General features: G+C 36.0%; 1 protein-coding gene across 5 annotated transcripts in view; it reads right to left on the bottom strand.

Moving 5' to 3' along the window:
- Bltp1 (bridge-like lipid transfer protein family member 1) overlaps positions 1–21,909 on the bottom strand; it is a 181,836-nt gene that overhangs the window by 140,672 nt on the left and 19,255 nt on the right. For all 5 annotated transcript variants that reach the window (XM_057757383.1, XM_057757384.1, XM_057757386.1 and 2 more), the window contains exons 7-14: positions 17,689–17,875; positions 16,095–16,176; positions 15,511–15,704; positions 14,137–14,216; positions 12,311–12,461; positions 6,557–6,713; positions 6,106–6,184; positions 643–734 (exon numbers count right to left, since the gene is read on the bottom strand). In XM_057757383.1, coding sequence (XP_057613366.1) covers positions 643–734; positions 6,106–6,184; positions 6,557–6,713; positions 12,311–12,461; positions 14,137–14,216; positions 15,511–15,704; positions 16,095–16,176; positions 17,689–17,875 — 1,022 coding nt within the window. The remainder of the gene's footprint in view (positions 1–642; positions 735–6,105; positions 6,185–6,556; positions 6,714–12,310; positions 12,462–14,136; positions 14,217–15,510; positions 15,705–16,094; positions 16,177–17,688; positions 17,876–21,909) is intronic.

Consider the following 21,909-nt stretch of genomic DNA (forward strand, 5'->3'; position numbering starts at 1 on the left):
TCACTGACTTGACGAAGAATAAAATGTTAAGCTCTGAGAGAAAATCCAACAAGGTCAATACATGCTCAAAAATTATTTTACTTATAATTTAGGAAAAACACATGAAGTTGAAAATTAGCATTCAAACAACTTTTGGGGCCTTCTACTCACTTCCTATATATTAGAAGCAGAGCAATAAGCCTGGTGGTGGGGTGGGGAGGTAGCATATGCCTTTAATCCCAGCACTCAGGAAGCAGGGGCAGGTAGATTTGTGAGTTCGAGACTAGCCTGGTCTACAAAGCAAGTTCCAGGACATCCTGGGTAATACAGTAGAACCCTGTCTCCAAAAATTTGAGGAAAAAAAAGAAAAAAGAAAGGAAAAAAAGAGGAAGCGGGGGAAGGAAGGAGAGAGACAAAGAGAGAGGAAGAGAGGGAAGGAAGGAGCAAGTGAGGGAGGGAAGGAAGGAAGGAAAGAAGCAGGGCAATAAAGAATGCAAAGGCACTACACAGTATCTGGAATCAACTTCTCTTCCCTAGTATGGTATAACTAAAGTACCTACTTGGCAGTTCTTAAATAAGAAAACAGATAATTTTTAATTTTACACTGAAAATTTGAAACCAAATTTATAACTACTAAAAGAATACATTCATATATTTACTTACTGCTAACATTTCTGCTTCTAACAGGGTTCGATACTGCATGCTGGTAGTAGCATCAACATGTAATAGTTGTCCTTTAATTGCAGGGGTGTAACCTAGTAAATAGAAATATAAAACGTAAGGACTCGAATAAAAACTATACAATTATAATTTTTGTAGTAAAACCAACTCAAAACAAATAATCCCTGATAAACAGCTTAAATATTCTTCAGTAAAAGAGCTTGCTAATATAATAAGAAATCATCCTCATCATTGATATCTACTCTAGTTTGCTTTGGAGAATGAACCTACAGTGCTCTCTCAGTATTCATTCAGGATGGTTCCAAGATCCCATACTTAAACCAAAATCTATGATGTTCAAGACCTTTATGTGAAATGTCAAAGTATTTCACATTATTTCATACATCTTCCACATATGCCAAATTATCCCACATTACTTACACTTAATCTTTAATGCAATGTAAACACTACATAATAGCCACTAAACAGTACTGTTTAGGGAATGACAAGGAGAAAGTATACAGTACAAACTCAACTTTACTTAAATATTTTCATATTGAAGCCTATGGATATGAAGACTTACTGCATGTTTACTCTCTAAGGAATACTTTTCTTTTTTAAAAAATTTTTACTTACTATGTATACAGTGCTCTACCTGCATGTATCTGCAGGCCAGAAGAGGGCACCAAATCTCATTACAGATGGTTGTGAGCTACCATGTGGTTGCTGGGAATTGAACTCAGGACCTTTGGAAGAGCAGGCAGAGCTCTTAACCACTGAGCCATCTCTCCGACCCAAGGAATACTTTTCAAATATTAACACAAGCTCCATACTTTTACTTTATTCACTGACTCACGTATATTATTTTTTCATCACTTTTTTCAACTACTCCCTGTATAACTACGGTTGCCAAATATCATCAATTTCTCTTATAATGACACTTTCACATCAATAAATGCCATTCTCAGCACAAGCAGGGAAGTTTAAAATGCCATTTTCTTCCCTAATGAGCCTCCTTTTCTAACTAGCTGTATGTTCTTATACTAAGAGTTTTATAGCATATCTACAACACACTCCGCTATAGGCTTTCTTTTCCATCCTAAATATTTGAATTTGAAAAATACTTTAGGTTTCTGTGTGTTTGGAGTCATGTGTTGTCCTTTTCATGATTCCTAAGTCCATCTGTCATTCCTAAGCTCCACAAAGTCATCTTAAAAATCCGCCAAATCCTTTTGACAACTTTTGTTACATTTTATGCATTTAGGTATATGTCTCAGACGGTACCCTGTGAAAACTGGTCCTTTTTTTCTAGCCTATGGGTGTTTGGAATACTGATTCCTCAATCCTCAGGTGACCCACATTTATCTCAGTGTGCCAACATTTGTACAATAGCTATGCACTGTGAAATTACACAAGGATATTTACTGTGTGCATTATTGTGCAGGCTAGTCTTAAGTCAACTTGACACAAGCTAGAGTTATCTGGAAGAGGAAAACCACAATTGAGAAAAATAAGATCTAACTGTAAGGTGTTCTCTTAATTAGTGATTGATGTGGGAGGGCTCAGCTTATGGTGGCACCATCCCTGGGCTGGTGGTCCTGGGTTCTTTATAGAAAGCAAACTGAGCAAGATACAGGAAGCAAGCCAGTAAGCAGCATCCCTCCATGGTCTCTGCATCAGCTCCTGCCTCCAAGTTCCTGCTCTGTTTGAGTTCCTATCCTGACTTCCTTAACAATATGAAAGGTAAGCCAAAAAACCCTTTCCTCCACAACTTGCTTTCAGGTCATGGTGTTTCATTGCAGCAATAGAAACCGTAACTCATCGAACACGGGGAGGAGGAGCAGAGGCAGGCGGATCTCTGAGAGTTCAAGGCCAGCCTGGTCTACAAGAGCTAGTTCGGACAGGCTCCAAAGCCACAGAAACCCTGTCTCGAAAAACCAAATAAATAAATAAATAAATAAATAAATAAATAAATAAATACACGTAACTAAGAAAATGATTGATCAACTTAAAAATTTTATTTTGTAAGTATTTTGCCTGCCTGTATGGATGTGCACCACGTGTGTTCATGCCAGAGAGAATGTTATAGTGGGTTGTAAACCACCATGTGGTTGGTGCTAGAAACTAAAAGGTTAGAATGCTCCCATATTTGAACCATTATTAATTTTATACAACTTCCAACTTTCTTTCTCCCCTGTGATACACGTAACTAAAGTATTTCTAACAGACATTTTTTTACCAAAAAACTCCTATGAATCAGGCAGCGCTAGAGGATCTCAGATCTCTCCTTCAAGAGCTCACATGAGCTCTAGTTCTTTACAAGAAAAAGAACCTGGAGTTGGGTGGGGGTATATATTATGCCATCCTCAGTCACTGGCTTATTTAAACAGAAAAGCCCAAATGCTGTAGATTTTACGTAAATATAAGAAATGAATCAACCTCTCTTTCTCGCTTTATATAGGAGCATGGATATAGATGACAGAAACAAGATAGGAGAGCTAAATAAAATAAAACATGAATAAAAAAATTAATGACAGATATCCATACTATCATTGCCATTTAATGACCTTAAAATAAGAGTATATCACTATTCTCTTTACACCAAGAAAGTGACTATGTTCACAATTTCATCTTAGCTCTCTTCAGCAACAAATATACTAAAGTGGGAATTTAAAAAAAGCAAAATTTAACCTAAAGCACTATTTATTCATGTTACTGATTAAGTGCCCAAATTTCAAATATGCAATGAATTATAGTAGCTCAGATGAAATTGTAGCTATAAGAGAATTATTTAATATTTTAAGTATGCACTTGTTTTCTTTCTCACAGTTACACTGTTCTAAGTACCCAGCTTAGTCTATGAAAAAAATATCTATTAATGTTACACCCTAAAAAAAAATTTGTGCCAGGCAGGGGTGGTGCACGCCTTTAACCCCAGCACCTGAGAGGCAGAGGTAGGTTGATCACTGTGAGTTCGAGGCCAGCCTGGTCTACAGAATGAGTTCCAGGACAGTCAGAGCTGTTACACAGAGAAACTCTATCTCAAAAAACAAAAACAAAGCAAAAATTTAAGCCTATTTATCAAACAATTACTGTTCAAATTCCAGGATCTGAAGTAAGTATGAGACTTGTGAATGATACAATATCCACTCTCACAGTACCAAAGCCTAACTAGAAAAATTATCAGACCTACAAGAGATGGGTACAATATAAGAAAAATACAGAATTACTATCTCTACCAAGTCAAAAATTGTTCTTGCTCAATATTATGTAATCACTTAAAGTACAGGTACATTGAAATGTAAAACTATGCCCTCATCTGCTCAAGGATATTTAAAAAACTTACGAATAGGACTATCACATGATCCAGCAATCCCATTATTGAGTCTGTCTCCAAAGGCAATGAATACGTGGGCTGAAGAACCATCTGCATGCCCATGTTCATGGTAGCACCATGCACAAAAGTCATGACATGAAAACAAACTAAGTACGGTATCCATCAACTGATGAATGAACAAAATAAAATATGGTACATGTGTAAAATGAGAATCGAGCCACAAAAAAGGATGAATTCTTATCAAATGATAAGACAAAATGGCACCAAATGAAAGTCATTATGTCAAGTGAAATAAGACACACAAAAAAGGATGTGATCGGCCAGGCGGTGGTGGCGCACGCCTTTAATCCCAGCACTCGGGAGGCAGAGGCAGGCGATCTCTGTGAGTTCGAGACCAGCCTGGTCTACAGAGCAAGTTCCAGGACAGGCTCCAAAACCACAGAGAAACCCTGTCTCGAAAAACCCAAAAAAAAAAAAAAAAAAAAAAAAAGGATGTGATCTTATTAATGATCTCATTAGTGGTTGTGATCCTAGAGAAGTTAAATAAGAAAGTGAACCCAAAGAAAATCATATAGTCATCCGCATGGAGAGGGGAAGTACATAAGATTGCAGGGCAAAAACTGGGAACTTGCGGGTGAGGTGGCATGGGGCAAAGGGGAAATGGGATGAGAAACATGAGAAGGGGAGGATGGGAGGAGCTCGGGGGATTGGGATGGTTGGGATATAGGAAGGGAGGATACGGGAGCAGGGAAGTATATATCCTATCTAAGGGAGCCATCTTAGGGTTGGCAAGAGACTTGACTCTTGAGTGGTTCGCAGGTGTCCAGGAATATGTCCCCAGCTGGTACCTTGGGCAACTAAGGAGAGGGAACCTGAAATGACCCTATCCTATACTGATGAATATCTTGCATATCACCTTAGAACCTTCATCTGGCGATGGATCGAGGTAGAGACAGAGTCTCAATGTGGAGCAACGGTCTGAGCTCTTAAGGTCCAAATGAGGAGCAGAAGGAGGGAGAACATGAGCAAGGAAATCAGGACCACGAGGGATGCACCCACCCACTGTGACAGTGGAACTGATTTATTGGGAGCCCACCAAGGCCAGCTGGTCTGGGACTGAATAAGCATGGGTTGATTCTGGACTCTCTGAGCATGACGGACAATGAAGGCAGATGAGAAGCCAAGGACAATGGCACTACGTTTTGACCCTAATACATGAACTGGCTTTGTGGGAGCTTAGCCTGATTAGACGCTCACCTTCCTGGACGTAGATAGAAGACCTTCGTCTTCCCGCAGGGCAGAGAATTTGGACTGCTCTTCAGTATCGAGAGGGAGGGGGAATGGTGTGGGGGGAGGAGAAGAGGAGTGGGGATAGGGGAAGGGGAGTGGGGGGAGGGGGCAATATTTGGGAGGAGGGGAGGGAAATGGGAAACGGGGAGCAGGTGGAAATTTTAATTAAAAAAGAATAAAACAAACAAACAAAAAAAAAACAAAACAAAAAAAAAAGAAAAAAAACACTGAGCTTATAGAAGTTGAGAGCAGAATGGTAGTTACTCAAGGCTGGGGGGGAATACTGAGAAAGGAAGGGTTAGGAGTGGGTAAAAAAATGACTACTAAGTTATAGACACAAATCGTAGGCTGATCCACAGATAATGAGAATGCTATACACGTCAAAAAGCTCAAGGAAAGCCGGTCAGCATGGTAGTTCCAACCTGCAATCACAGCACTAGAGAGTCTGAGGAAGGAGCATCTCAAGTTGGGGACAAGCCTAAGCTACATAGCAAGTCCTTGCTCAGCATGGTCTACATGATGAGATGCTGTCTCAAAAAAATAAGTGCAAAACTAAACAAAAGGATTTTAAATTCTTTTACCACACAGAAATTATAAATGTAGAAACACGTTTACTTTGACTTGAACATTGTAAGTCTATATACATGGGTTCAAACATCACATGGCACCTCATAAGTAGATACACTTTTATGTATCAGTAAAAACCTAAACTATATTTAAATTAATAGACAAAAAAATTAAAATAAAACATTACTATTATTAATCTGGAAGGACTAACAAACTACATTACCATATTAATCATGTCACTAATCATTTCAGGCAAAATAATGATAACTTACCATTTTCTTCAACTGTCATTGGAATATTAATTTCTAAATATGAGCCGGCCCCTACATTTACATGTACAGCATTTGTTTCCTACCAAAAGAACAAGATTAATTACAATAGATTTATTGTATTTATATTCCTATCATTTTACTTTTAAATTATCAAAGAAATATAATTAATAATATGAAGTATTAAAAATTTGGAAAAACAAAGGTTCAGATTTACACCAAAATTATACTAAAACAATTTAACAAAATACAAAGGAAAAATTAGAAGATAACTTAAAAGTTCACTGTTATTACTATTAATCATTATTAATTTCTTTTCATTATTTGGCATTTAACAAAGTATTGTAAACATAAAATAGAAATGAAGCTAAGCATAGAATTATGACCCAAAAAATACTCTAAAAAATAATTTTTAAATTTTAAACACTATTTTCTATTATCTTATAATAAATACCCTGTTTTTAGTAAACAGCAAGTCAATGGTAGCATCTGCAATAATATTCATTCGTAGTTCAAATGCAAGGATCTGTCTTGGTCTCCCAGGCTGTGCGATCTCAGAAACTTTCAGAACTTGATAGTCAGGTGGAAAGAAAAACTTCCATAAACAATCTCTACATATCAAGGAAAAGGAGTAATGGCATGTTAGTCAAACACAATCATCTTTGATAAGTAACTAAAATCTTATTTTAACCTATCATTGCTATCTCATTTGACAAACTATTTTTCCATATCATATAGATAACAATAAACTCTGAACACCTAATACACTATTACTGAGTGAAACATGGGCAGGCCCCAATCTAAGTGTATATGAGTTGTAAAAACAGACTATAAGCATATCAGTTGCGTAAATGATCAAGAACTGAAGAAAGATAGCTTAATTCATCATTTCTCCCCAAGCAAGTGAATTAATCTTTCTGAGAAAACCTGATCAGTTTCCTTGTGTATAAAAATAACTTATCTCAGAGAGTGGCACTGAGGATTAAAAACACTTAACAGTGTGTGACACGTGGAAGAATTTTGTATTGCTGTCACAATCATTTAAAAAATTAACTTTATTTTTATTTTATGTCTATGGGTATTTTGCTTGCACATATATTGTGCATTTCATGGATGTAGTGTGTGAAGGATAAAAAAACCCATAAGATCCCCTGAGACAACAGTTATAAACAGTTGTAAGCCACTATGTGGGTGCTGGTAACCCCAAGTCCTCTGCAAGACTAACCAGTGCTCTGAACCACCAGACCATGTCTTTTAATCAACATAATATCAATGAAAGGACAAAGAGTAATATATTCTAAAAAGTAAACAAGTATTTAGTCGCTGAGCCTAATATATGTCTCCCTATATAATTTGACAAGGATGAAAGAACTTAACAAATGTTCAACTCAGAGTCTTCTATGTGGGCCAACATCAGTTTAGTATATGTTCACAGAAGGTAGCAGTGCATGTCTTTTAAATAATAGGGTTGAAGGAGTCAGTAGTGACAGTAAAGACTACTTAAAATAAGAGACTTGGAAAAAGTAGATGAACAGAACAAAATCTGAAAACTGAGATTCACAGAGTTAAACTTGTCATCATTATGTAAAAAATGCACAAAAATTCTGCAAATGTTCTGAGACTCACAACACACTATTCCAAAAAATACAGCACACCCAGAGCTACAGGCATTAGGCTGTAATGGAAAGAACACTGAGTAGAAGAGCTGATCTGAACCATGGCCCTTACTACTGCTTCAATACCTTCCCCACATCACACAGCCATCTTTCCATGAGTGAGGTACCATATGAACAAAGCACACTGAAAAACAAACCTTTTGATTTAAAGAGCATGAGTAAAACCTTGAGATTTAATATGCTCTAAATCTAATTTTTAAAAACACTGGTGTTCTCTCTCAGCAGGGGAAAACATGCTAGAGAGGGTTGTGAAAGTGCATATAAATGCAGTACCATTTCTCTAAATAATACTAAGATTGGTTAGTCTCTAAGGTGAGTTTTTGTGTCAGGCATGGACGTACATGCCTTTAATTCCAGCACTTAGGAAGAGGCTGATGAATCTTTTTGTATTTAAGGCAAGCCTGGTCTACATAGATCCAGGAGGACAGCTAGGTAGAGATCCTGTCTCAAAACAAAATTAAAAAAAAACTTATTATGAAAATTTAACTCGGGCTTTTGAGTAAATATGTGCTGATACTTTTAAGTGTAGCAAGATTACATATAATTTAAGAAGAATCATGGTTTATTCAAGTTAAAAAATACAAAAACATTTCATAGTTATTTTCCTAATATAACTGTTCACCAGGACCCCCCCACCAAAAAAAGACTAATTTCTCCTAAGATTTCTGAATACAGTTCAAATAGAGTTAGTTATTGCTTCATAGAAACTCTCATTATCAACTGATGCCACAGTGACTACAGCATCAATAAACTAAAAAAATACTACAAGAGGAAGATTAAAATCTAATAACATAAAGTCTTTGTTTTCAAACCTGAAATTTTAGGCTCCATTGATGCTCAAATTTAATAATCTAGCATAGTAAATATAATAACATATTTCCAAGGTTTTCAAAAAATTTATTCCAGATTTTGAACAACTGTTCAACAATGACATACTGAGAGGCATGTTATTTCAATATACCTGAAATATTAACATGAAAAGAACATACTGAACAATCAAGCAGAAGTGTTCAGCCCATTCCAGGTCTGAGCTAGTGGCTCCTCCCAGATTTCTTGGTCAGGCACCATCATACCAAGCAGTACCTGAGGGTTCCTAGGCCCAGCCATGTGAGAAAAGAAAAGCAACAGCTGCGTGCCAAGCCTTGTGGCTAGGGCAGGCAACACTCGACCAAGTGCCACCTGTAACCCAATCAAGAGCCCTGGCACAGAGTGAATGGGCACTATTATAATGAGTACCTGGTGGGAAAATGGAAAAGGCAGAATGGTTCAAGGAGCCATGTTTAGAGGTGGATCTGAAGAGGTGAGCATGGTAAGGAACAGGTTCACGTGAATAGCCTGTTAGTCACCCAAGTCTAAGGTGATGATTGAGCCTGGGCTATTGCCAAAGGCCAGGTCTGGGTCTGAGGCCCTGAAGTAGCCATAAAGGGGGCCTGTGTTGATGTCTGTGACTCCTGTCACCGCTGAGAACCATGAAGAGGCCTGAAGATGAGAGCTGGCCCCAGGGTACATGAGTGAGAGAACTAGCCCTGCCCCTCACCAGCTGTAGCACACAGGAGAACTGGTCCTGAACCCTGCTAGGGCAGCACACTAAAGCTAACCCTGTTGTTGGGGGAAGGAGGGGAGCAGGTGAGTCAGCCCTAAGGCTGCCAGAGTAGGAGAACTGACCCCGCCCCTTGTGCATCCCCTGCAGCAATTGAGAGAAAGGACCCTGCACCTAGCCTGGCTAAAACAATAGAGCTGGCCCTGGTGGTGTGAGTGTAGGTGAGTCAAACATGAAGAGCCTGAGAGCAGAACTAGTCCTGCTTCTTGCTGCAGGCTGCACTGAGTGAGCTAGCTGAGGCAGCGCTGGAGCGCTCACCCAGGTAGTGTTGATGAGGGAAAGCTAGGGAGCTGACCAACCAGCTACCACCCAGGCTCAGAACCAGGGTTGAGTTGGCCCACCCTAACACCCACCTCGTCTGTGGACTGTGGGGGCATGTGAGGGGACAAATCTACTGATCCAAAACCGCAGGATCTCCACAACACAGGACAACAACAGGTCATCCAAGAGGAGCTCCAGTGAGAGCACATTATCTGTGGCACAGCAGAAGTCAGAGGCTTCAAGCCAGATGGATAATGCTTGGCAAGAAAACTTGTAAGTAAAGCTGAATGGACTAAAAGGTGAACTGTGACTCAACAGGTCACACTACGGCTTCCACAACAAGATTCTTCTACTGTTTTGTTATTGTTGTTTTTATTTTGTTTTGCTTTTTTGTTTTGTCTGGTTTGGGTTTTCTTTTAAATTTGGTTTTCTTTTGAGGGGAGGCTGCAAGAGCAGAGAAAGGATGTGAGCAGATGGGAAGATGATAAAAGTAAAAAAATAACAAAAAAATATGCTGAGAATACTTGCCTAGAATATGCTGGATCCTGGTTTTATCTCTAATACCATTTTTTAAAAAGAAGAAAGACCATATTACTTGACAGTGTGTAATTTTTCCAACAGTACTAGGTAGGGAACTCATTTGAAAGTAAAAAGTTAAAAAAGCCAATGTATCAAGAATTAATTTCAGCACTCCATCAACAGATTAAAAATACCTGATTCACTGAGGGACTTGGCTTATCTCTCTTTTTTCAAGAAAACTAAATCATAAGTACAAAACTAGCCTAATTCTAAGTAATGTCTACTCCAATTTCTCTCTCTCTCTCTCACTCCCCCCACCTCCCACAGAAATAAGGTTTCTCTATCTAACAGTCCTGGAATTTGCTCTGTAGACCAGGCTGGCCTCAAACTCACTAAGATCCACCTGCCTCTCTCTCCCAAGTGCTGAGATTAAAGGTGTGAGCCACCACCACCCAGTGTCTACTCTAATTTTTCAATGTCTCCTAAATTCTTCAGCAGTAGGAAATTGGTCATAATATATTATAAATAAGTTATTTTAAAATGGAAGACTAGTTTAGTTTAAAAAATCTTCCAGGTAAGCAAGTATGATACTTAAGAGTATATATAGTTTCAGATACTCAGGACACTAAAGCAAAAGGATCAGTTGAACCCAGAGTTTAAGACCAGGTTGAACAACAGCCCCACCTCAAAACGAACACATAGGCAAACAAAGCCTTTCTGGTACTTGGTACTCCTTATTACTATAAAACCCATACCTGCATTTATCTATTAATTTATTCTTTCCTTAAGGCCTTGCACATTAGGTAGGCAAGCATTCTAACGTTTATTTAAAGTTTCAGCCCCTGGCTTTCTAAGTTGGGGGAGGGGTCTCACTTCATAACTCAGGTTGGCCTCTACCTCACAATTCTACACAGACCCCTCTGGCATGCTGAAATGACAGGCATGAATCACTGTACCTGCCATGTCTCTTTAGTACAGAACTCTGAACTACCTACAAGACCTTCAGGGCAATTTTTTACTGTCCTTATTCATCTTTCCTTGATTAGTCATACCCCTTTTCTTTTGCCTCGCAAACTTCTGCTTATCTTTCATAAACCATACTCACATTCCCTCTAATAAGGCCTTCTTTATTCACTGTGCTAATCTTTAATGCGAACAGCTTGTTACAAACCAAACTGTACCCTAAAAATTTATGCTTAAATCCTAAGTTTAAATCCTTTAATACATGGCTGTATTTGGTGACAGGGACTTTAAGGATAAGTTTGTGAAGGGTCATCAGAAAATACCCTACCCCTGTATGGCTGGGGTGCTCCTCAAAAAAAGAGATCAACAGACTCTGGGACAAGGCATGTCAAAAGAGGAGCCAACACACGTTGCCTTAGCTCCAAGAAGGGGCTGAGACACATCCACCTCTCATGATGCTCAAAAAGGACCAATATTGCTAATACCTCCAAGTGTGACTCTTGAACTCCAGAACTTGATTAAACAAGTTTCTGCTGCTGAGGCAATATCCCAGCAATGCTTTGCTATTTAATCCTCAGAAACCGCTACTGTCTTTTCGAGCCTGTCACCAACACCCTTCCTCACTTATCATGGCTTCACTAAAGCTATTGCAGTCTTTCATTTCTTAATCTATATTCCCAAAATCCCTGACTCACAGAAGGTCAGTAAATAAATCATAAATTAAATATAAAAATAAAACAAAGGAACCAGTAAGTAGGCTGCTCACTAGAGTTTGTGGTTTCTCCACAAACAAATTATTAACTGGATCAAGTGTTTAGTAAAAACTTACTTTGCTACAACATAATAGTTTTCAAAAATTAAGTAATAGGAGCTAGAGTGATGATTCAGCTGTTAAGAGCACTTGATGCTCTTCCAGAGGACCTGAGTTTGGTTCTTGGCACCTATACCAAGCATCTTACAAATGACTGTAACTCCTGCTCCAGGAGATCCTCTGGCCTCCATGGGTACCTGAGCTCAGGTGCACACACCTGAATGCATATGGATACATAAGCATACAGACACACATGAATACACATAATTAAAAAATAATAAAGATGTTTTCAAACATTAAGCTAGTACTCAATAAAAACTAAAATAAAATCTCAATATACTTTAAAAAAACTATTAGAAATATAATTTACTCAAATACCTCTGTCTGTCAGCCCAGGGTCCATAATTAAAATCTGTTCCTTTACCACAGACAATATCTAGTCCCCAGCATGGAGGTAAGTCTTGTAATTTGCAATCTTCACTGCTTATTTCTCCTTCTAGACTCTCTTCTGTTTCTTCTGGAACAAGTCCTATGTTCCAAAATATAGAAAACAATTAGTTAAAAGCACCTTTAAGAAGTTTCCTTACATTAGCAGTTCAAATATTTTAATCTCACATAACCTTACACCTAAAAATTTAAAAGTTCCAGAGAGGTTAGTGGTTTTTGTTTTGTTTGTATATTATATATCAAATTTATTATATTCAAAATTAAAATTCCATGATTTTAAGGTTTTATTTAAACAATAAACTTACTGTTTATTTACATAAAGAATAGCTTTTTTAAAAGTATAAATAAAAACTAACTAATTAAACTTAAGTTTTCACCTCAAGAAAAAATAAAAAAAAAAAAAACTGTATTTTCCAAAACAATTTTAGTGAGAACTCTTTGTATTGCTCTTCACATCAGCAGGTATCAGTGTCCAGACAAACAGAAAACAGATTCTCATAGCCACTCTACACTAGATAATATTGTTAAAAGAGTCTGAAGCAATCTCGCCTTAAGTGTAGATAGAAAAGGAAGAAACATTTCAGCAGCCCATATACATATATATATATATATATATATATATGTACTAGAGCAAAATTCAACAAATGACACTTCAAAAGATTACAGTGTAGTAATGAAACATTATTAAAATTTTCAAACTGTTCCATGTTAAAATCTACTGCTCTCTCTTGTATTCTGAGTGAATCTTTTGTCCATGCATGTCTCTATAAAATTATGTACTGATTATTTGGAAAACAGTGGTTCATTATGTTCATTTTTATAAAAATTGGCAAATTAATTCCTAAACTTTTCCTAAAACCACACGTTATTATCACTCACAGTTTCATTAGAAAAGCTGTGAATACTGGGATGCTGTCATACAGCACCAAAGTTTCCAAAATTCTTATTTTCACATGAAAAACTATATGGTTTGTCTTGAATTATTCTTTCAAGTAAAATCAGTGTTCCATGAAGAAAAGCGAGCAGGCTTATGACTCAATCAAATGGGTACTTTTTCTGAACTCTTACAGCACAAGTGCTCCATGACACTTCCTTCCCAGTTCATCATACCAAGTGCAAAGACTACTTAAGGCTAAAAAGGTAATAAAATTGATATTTTTTATGGTTTCCACAGGAATTCTTTTGAGAATTGACATTTTCTGTTGAACCACAAATGTGTGGCAGTAACTTCTGAATACTATTACTTCTACAATGTCATGACAAAGGGACAAGGATCCTGGTCCTGTACTGAAACCACTGTGACCACACAAACCACTGGGAGGCAAAAAGAACAGAAGCATGATAAAAGAGCTCAAACAATCCAACATTAGGAACTTTTCTCAAATGGAAGCCATCAAACAATGAGAGTAGCTAAGTCTCAATTTTTAAGTTGTGAAATTAAAATGTAACAAATTGTGATTTTTTTTTCCCTCTAAGTTAAGACCCTGTTAACACACATTCCGAGGTTTTTCTTGGAGTTACTTGTTTACAATTTTTGAGTACATCTATGAAATGCATTTGTAGGAAAGATTAGTCTACAAAACAGTAATGCAATACTCAACTCTTAAGACATGATACCTTTTTTTTTGGAATTTGACACTCTGTCGTGTTTAACATTTACTGATGCCAACTTTCAGAATTTTGAAATATGCATACAACCGCATTTCACAGAAGAAACAGAACCAGTCCTATGAGACATACTTTCAAAGAGGACATACCTGGCTCATCCATGTAATAGTAGATGTCAACATCATTTGACTGCATCACCACAAAACCCTCTCCCATTAGTCTTGGTGGTCTATGAGAACAAGTGTGAAACACAACAAATTAATAAATACATCTTAGACTATAAAATGCTCAGCACTCTAGTGAACAACAGTTAAGAGTGAAGAGAAGGGGGGGGATAAACTACGAAGTACATGACAGATTGTATCTTTTTGTTTTGGTTTGGTTTGGTTTTTCGAAACAGCGTTTCTCTGTAACTTTGGAGTCTGTCCTGGAACTAGCTCTTGTAGGCCAGGTTGGCCTCTAACTCTCCTGGGTGCAAGAGATTGTATCTTTAAAAACAAAAAACAAAAAACAAAAAAAAACATTTTTCACACAAACACCATAACAAATGTAACAAGTTACTCTAACTGTATACTCTATCAGATTAAGTGATAAAAATAACCCTGAAATCTATTGATAAATTAGTTCAGGAAAATGAAAAATTGGCTTATAGTCCTCACTTTAGGTTTTGAATGAGATAAATCTATTTAAAACAGAGGCTAAATACAACAATAATTAAGAGTAAAACCAAATGGACACATAGCCACTTGGAAATCATACAGTGGAAACCCTTTCTACCATGCTAGCCAATCCTGAAAATTTTAGTTGAGTGTCAGCCAAGAATTAAAATTTGCTTTTCATAATTTCCTAAAAAACTTACATTGCTGATATAAGAAAAAGCTGAAATATTACAATATAAATTTCTATGTATTAAAATTATACAACTCCAGCAAGAGTTCTTATCATAAAAATAAAAGAGACTGAGAAAGATTGGGGACTGTTATTCTAAAAACATGTGACTTGGTGTCTGGCAGGAGTTAATAAAGGGCTGTTTCCTCAGGGTCTAGTCTATTCCTGCACAAACGTCTCACCATACTGATGAGTATAATGTAATGTACTTCTAAATAAAACAGCTATTTGAGCACAGGGAGAAGTTGAAAAGCTAGATACGAAAAGTCAAGTGGCTATCTCAAAATTGAACCACTCTACCTTAACCAATTTTCCCAAGAGAGAGTTGTAATTAATCCCTTCAATTTATTACTTATCCTAGCCTTCTAGATACAAAAATACACCTTTAATGAGCATGTCCTAACATAAATATCAAAGCTTAATTTAATCCAAAATAAATGAGAAAGTAAAAAAATTATCATTATAATCATACAGAAACACATTGAAAAGTATACCTATTACTTTTCACACAAAAGCTCTAACAGACTGAAAATATATGTGATTGCTGTACAACTTCTACTATAGAAATGAGAAGGATACTACAGGCTCCTTATATTAGCTACAAAGAAGTTACTATTTTTATGATGTTTTCTTACTCATCGTTTTGTAGACCAACATATCTTGGACTAGGAACAAGCATTACTCGAACATTTTCAAGCTTTCCTTTCACAATGTGCATGAACTGGTCAAGATGACTTGAAGGTGGTTTTGTAGTATAAGTTAAGAAAGCATCATCAAAGTTGATGCACAGAGTCTGAGGTTGGTAATGGTTCCCAAAGGCCAAACGTCCCTAAAAACATAAAAGAGATACTATACCAGCATAGTCATTGTTTTTCCTTAGCTGACCTAATAACCAACATTCTCAAGCAATAACTGATTCCATTGTAGCTGTATATGCTATTTAAATCATTATTTAAAATAATCATCATTTATTTAAATCAATATTCAAAGAAAATAAGGATAAGTTTAGAGCAACTTAACCACTTGTAAACAGTCCTTCAGGCTTAATAAGCACCCAAATACACAGCTGGTGTTAAAACAGTTCATTCATACCCTGCAGAAATAGGGACTAAAATGTGCAAAAAAACTTTTATTTTCTTATATGGACTTTGCATTTGCAAATAATAATAAGCTCTATGGGTTAATGTGTCAAACATTGACTCAAACATAATTTACTTACTGTGCTCACATTGACCTTAATAACTGGGATAAGTGATCTCCACGAAGATGTGGGGTCTTGAGACTCTGCTTTTACTTTAACTCTGATGAGAAAAAGAAAACTGACATGAAGAAAAACTTAAGGGTATAAAATTAAACTCCTCATAACATACATACATCATGCCAACTGCATTTTCCAAAACTATCTAATAAGTATTCAAGTAAACAAAACAATAAACATGTGAAGACAAGTTTATTAGCTATATTATTAGGTATTTATTAGGGATATTAAGTAACATCCCTAAAAGTACTTTTTGGCATGTACTTTTTCATACTTTTTTACAAGCTATAATGAAAAACCATCTTTCTATAATAACACTCTAGAGCAGAATATGATACCATTATTGTACTGTGATACTCATTTTATCACCCCACTTTGTAACACAACAAAGTTAATCAGCCATGTGATTTATGTAATCAAGGTATAAAAAGTATTAATTCTCATCACCTCTGGCCCTTGGTAACCACAATTCTACTCTATTTCTTTGAGTTTAAGATTGGGGGAGAAGAGATCTATGTTGTTGGTTTCCTTTTTTTTTGTGTGTGTGTGTATGTGTTATATATTATATATATAAAATAATAAAATAATATTATTAATAATAGAGTCTATTATTTTATAAGTGCCTTCTTAAAGATATTTCTTTTTCTATAATAGATTTCCTTTTATTTATGTGTTCCTGTTCTGTCTCTTGCCCTTTCAACAACATATAATATATACACACAAACACACACACACACAAAGATAAGTGATAATGATACACATTTTATGGCAAATACAGATTATTCTATTTTCCTTTGTAAAATTGTTATATATTTAAAGTATACAGATACAGAAAGATTTAAATATATATTTCCAGATAACGAGCAGATTACAGGGAATTAGCTCAGTGATAGATTGCTCACTTAAAATGGGCAAGGCCTGGGTTCAATCCCTAGGACCACCAAGAAGAAAGAACAAAACAGAACAGAACGGAACAGAGCAGAAGAAAGAAGTTACACAAGAGGCCACATGTAATTTTAAGAAACACAAAGAACACAATACTTACATGTGTACTTTGAACATATAAATATGGTGTGTGTTTATGTACACATATTAAAAGGATAAAAGGCAAATTATATAACAGTCTATGAAAATGGACTAACATGTTAAGAGATGGAACTTTTTATAAAAACTAATCTTGCATTAGTTTAATTTTTAAAAGATTATATAGCTATAAAAACAAAGGGATAAGGGCTGGAGAGATGGCTCAGAGGTTAGGAGCACTGGCTGCTCTTTAAAGAGGTCCTGAGTTCAATTCCCAGCAACCACATGGTAGCTCATAACCATCTATAATGAGATCTGGTGCCCTCTTCTGGTGTGTGTGTGTGTGTGTGTGTGTGTGTGTGTGTGTGTGTGTGTGTGTGTGTGTGTGCATGCAGGCATGCAGGTTAAATAAATAAATATAAAAAATACACAAAGGGATAAGATTCTGTTTAGGTGAACATTGTTGATGATATTCTACTAAAAAGAGTTTAAATATTGTAAATTAATAAAATACAAGTTTTTATTTTACAACCTTTTGATTTTGGATTGAGTTCTTGTTCTTCCATTTTCCCGTGTCTTATCATCATCCTTCTTGGGTGGAATTATAGTTGGTTCCAAACCAAACAACTCTTGAAGACGTCCATAAAGATCCGAACGATTGTAGACATGAAATTCAAAGTCATTAACTGTGATATATAATCTGGTTTCTGCCTTTGGATCTAAAGACACATGCCAGCAAAATAAATAAATAAATAGATAAATAAGTGCAAGAAAGAGAATAATGAAAAGAAAGATTTCAATCAACTTTTCAAGAATTTTAATCAAAATATTTTTGTCAAATCTTTTCTCACAAAGTAAAACAAACTTACTTATAAGAGAGAGGACATTTGCTTCTACAGAGGAAGTTTCAAGTCATCAATCTCATGTTAACCATAGCAGGAGAAATTTACTTAGGATTTCTCTGTTCTAAAATAAAATGCCGCATTTTTGTAACATCTTTTGTAATCTTAGTCTATTTCCACTTCTATCTAACAGATTCTATTGAATATTCTTTAAAATTGGATAGTCAGTTCAAAAATACCCTTAACTTTTAAAAATGAGTGAAAAACTTACTTTCATCTTAGTAGTAGATGAAGTTGCTATGCCAAATTAAAATAAGAAGTGTCTAACCTTCCTGAAGATACCAAATTTCATCAAAACTACTTTTTTCATGTTTCTTGCAAAAAAATTGTAATGTTCAAAAGTGTAAGCAAATATAAATTTGTAACTAACAAGATACACTGCCATTCATATTTTTTAAAAGAAAACTAAGAAAAACAAATCACTAATATTTATTTTTCACATAGTAATCATGTTACTTCAATTAAGGTATTTTCTCATCATTTTCTAGGGCAACTGGGGAAAGTAGGATAAATTCAGTCCTTTAAAAAAAAATCAATGGTAGTAAAAATAAAGTAATATTAACTCCAGATACCTGATAGCTATGAGCTGTCATTTATGTAGTTCTCTGATATGTCATTTTATGTAGCTATCTTTCCTGTCATTTATTCTCTGGCCTAGATTCTCTGCTCTTTCTTCAGTTTTACCACATAACTAAGAGCTAAGGCAGTGCTCATTACATCAACCATTCCATCATTCTTCCTTAGTGCATATCAAATTCTTAAAACTGACAGTAAAAGGAATTTTTATTAATATACATAAAGTATAATTCTTGAAACCAGAAACCATAATTACCCATTTTTAAATAAACAAGTAAATCAAATTCTATTTTGCATCAGGTTTAAACCTTTGCTTAGTAATCAACAATGGTGTACCCCACACTCCAAGGTCAAAGAGTAAGTGGGCAGTCCTCAATGTCTCCAACTTTCCTGAAATAAGACTTAACCAACACCTGATTTCCCTACCCAAATCCAATATTCCTCACCAATAGCAAATCTGTCTTTTCCATTACGAAAAAGTCAAAAGTTCTGACTGTTCCTTCATGTCCCGTAGATAACCAGACAGTCCTGACAGCTTTTCTTAAACACCCAGAATCTAACCACTTTTTAATGCTCAGGCTCAAGTCACCATCTCTGTGCACTTCTTATAACAGTCTCCCAACTAGTCTGTGCTTTTGTTCTGCTCTTCTCGTGCTTGTGCTTAACACATTGACCAGACTATTTAAAACTCAAGACATCTCATCCTCTATTCATAAACTTTCTAATCTTCCTATCTGACCCAGAAAAACAATATGGCCTTTCAAATATCTAAATTCTAAACAATCTACACTCTCACGTGGTAATCCTGCTTTCTACTCCAACTCCAAGTAAATTAGCCTAGTAGAACTGGCAATGAAAGAGGAACAGAAGAACCACAGAAATCTCTCCCTGAGAGAGTAAGTTACATACTCCCTTACTTGCTGAACTGTTCTTTTAACTCTCCTCTGCCAATGGAGGCTCCTGATTTCCCAGGAGGAATTCACCAAAAAGTACTCCACATTCAACTTGCCCTGGTTTTATATTATTTTTTTCATTTCTATATTTTCCTCATTACTTGCTGATTATCTGAATCTTCCCAACATGAATGTAGGAAGCTCAGTGAACAGTGGGACCATTTTACTCACTGATAAATTCCTAGTATCTAGAATGCTAAATGTATAGAAGAGTTCATTTGTACAAAACAAAACAAAAAACCAGAGCATCTTCCTACAAGTCATACTTCTAGGAAAGCAAAAATCCTACGTTAACAGTGAGATCGTATTCTGTTTGAATACTTAATAAGTAAAACATAATAAATGTATGTAGAATATTTTTACATTCACACATAGAAATGTAGAAATTATTACACAATTCTTTAAGGTCATAAACAATTCACCTTTAAACTCACTAAGGCACATGGTTTCAGGTTTAGTTATCCAACAGTTTAGTAATGATCCTTTAACATAAATGCCCTAAGCATCAATCAGGTTTATGCTACAAAGGCCAATGGATTAGTTACAGAACCTGATTTATTCCTAATGGGATCAACAGTGATAAATAAACAAATGAATACTATATAAAATAAAGCAGAACTGCTCTCACTTCATCTCCACCTTGTAGAATCTGCAAAAATCATCTCCTTTCAATACAACTGATGAGAACACAGCTTCATTAATGTATTAAGGATGCCAAGGTATAAAGATAATTATTAATTTCTAAATACATTTGACAACCCTCATAAGTACTAAGTATACAATACTACAATGCAAGATCCCGATTCCTTCTTTCATACCCCGGTTTTTTAAAATGTTTATTACTTCTCCTACTAGAATGTGATCTCCATTAGAAGAAATGTTAGCTCATCACATTCATTTATTTTATCCCTGGACATCTACCTAGAACATGCCTGGAATATAGGCAGGAACTCGATTCATATTTAAATCACTGATCAAAAATAGTAATGGAGCTAAATTTTAAATAAGACAAAATTTAGGCCACATTAAACCATTATTAGTCTAAAGATCATCTTTTCCTTCTAAAAATCACTTTCGAAAAGTATTAAATAGCAAGTTTTTAGTTTTAAAAACACATTTTGACCTCAGTTTTAGAAAAGAGAAACATTTATCAGAGTTCACATTCTATATTTTTCTGTGTCCTATTGTTTCTACTTATTTTGACTGCACTGACAATATTTCAGTCAGCATTTTAACACTAAATCAAATTTCTGATTGATATTCACACACAACCTGCAGGTCTTCAGGGTCTCTGTCGATGATCCTTTCTATCAACGTCACCAGCCTTCTATAACTCTATAACTTCTATAACTTCTATACAATCACTCACTCCATCCTTCATCCCTACTCAGACACACATATGGACACAAGTTGTAGTGATATTTCATTTGTATTTAATCAATAAAGTTTGCCTGAACATCAGAGAGTAAAACAGCCCCACTGGTCAGCTTTACAGACCAGGCAGTGTAACACACACCTTTAATCCCAGTAGCCACACTAGTTTGCCATAGAAACCAGGCAGTAGTGGTACACACCTTTAATCCCAGCCCTAGAGAATACTATAAAACAGGAGGAGCTAGCACTCAGACACAGTGTTGTTCTGAGATTCCAGGAGGCAGGAATGACATTTCAGACTGAGGTAGAGGTAAGAGCCAGTGTGGCTGGCTATTTTGCTTTTCTGACCTTCAGGTTGAACCCCAATATTTGTCTCTAGGTTTTTAATAATCGTGCTACAGCAAGTGATTTAAAAGCATATCCTTAGAGACAGAGAAACAATATACCTATTAAAGAGACGGATACATACAAACATATACACCACACATTGGGGCACTCACATAGAGACTTAGAAATATTTAGATACAAGCACGCACATGTACATACTCTTAAGAGTCATACATGTATGCCCACAACTAACAGCACAATGACAGTATGACCTTCACAGAGATAACTACACAGAGCTCACTTGCAAAAGTAGTCCACACAGATCAGAAGGTGAATATTCCCAAGAGGGGTACGTCCACTCAAAGAAAGACAAAGCACAAGCACTCCTCCAAAACACGGGCAGTCCTTCAAAGGCATCAATCTCCACAAACACATACATATTCACAAACATCAGCTTCTTTTATAAAAATTAATAATAAAATTAAAAATTAAACTGGGATACTTGTAGTGGAGTCTCCAAGAACTAGACAAGGAGATAAGCAGTCAGAAAGATAAAGGTATGGATCCCCACATAATATTTTTTATTAATGTGGTGACCAGAGACAAGTATTTTACTATTTT

The sequence above is a fragment of the Chionomys nivalis genome, chromosome 24 (genome assembly GCF_950005125.1).
Source record: "Chionomys nivalis chromosome 24, mChiNiv1.1, whole genome shotgun sequence".
Classification (NCBI taxonomy): Eukaryota; Metazoa; Chordata; class Mammalia; order Rodentia; family Cricetidae; genus Chionomys; species Chionomys nivalis.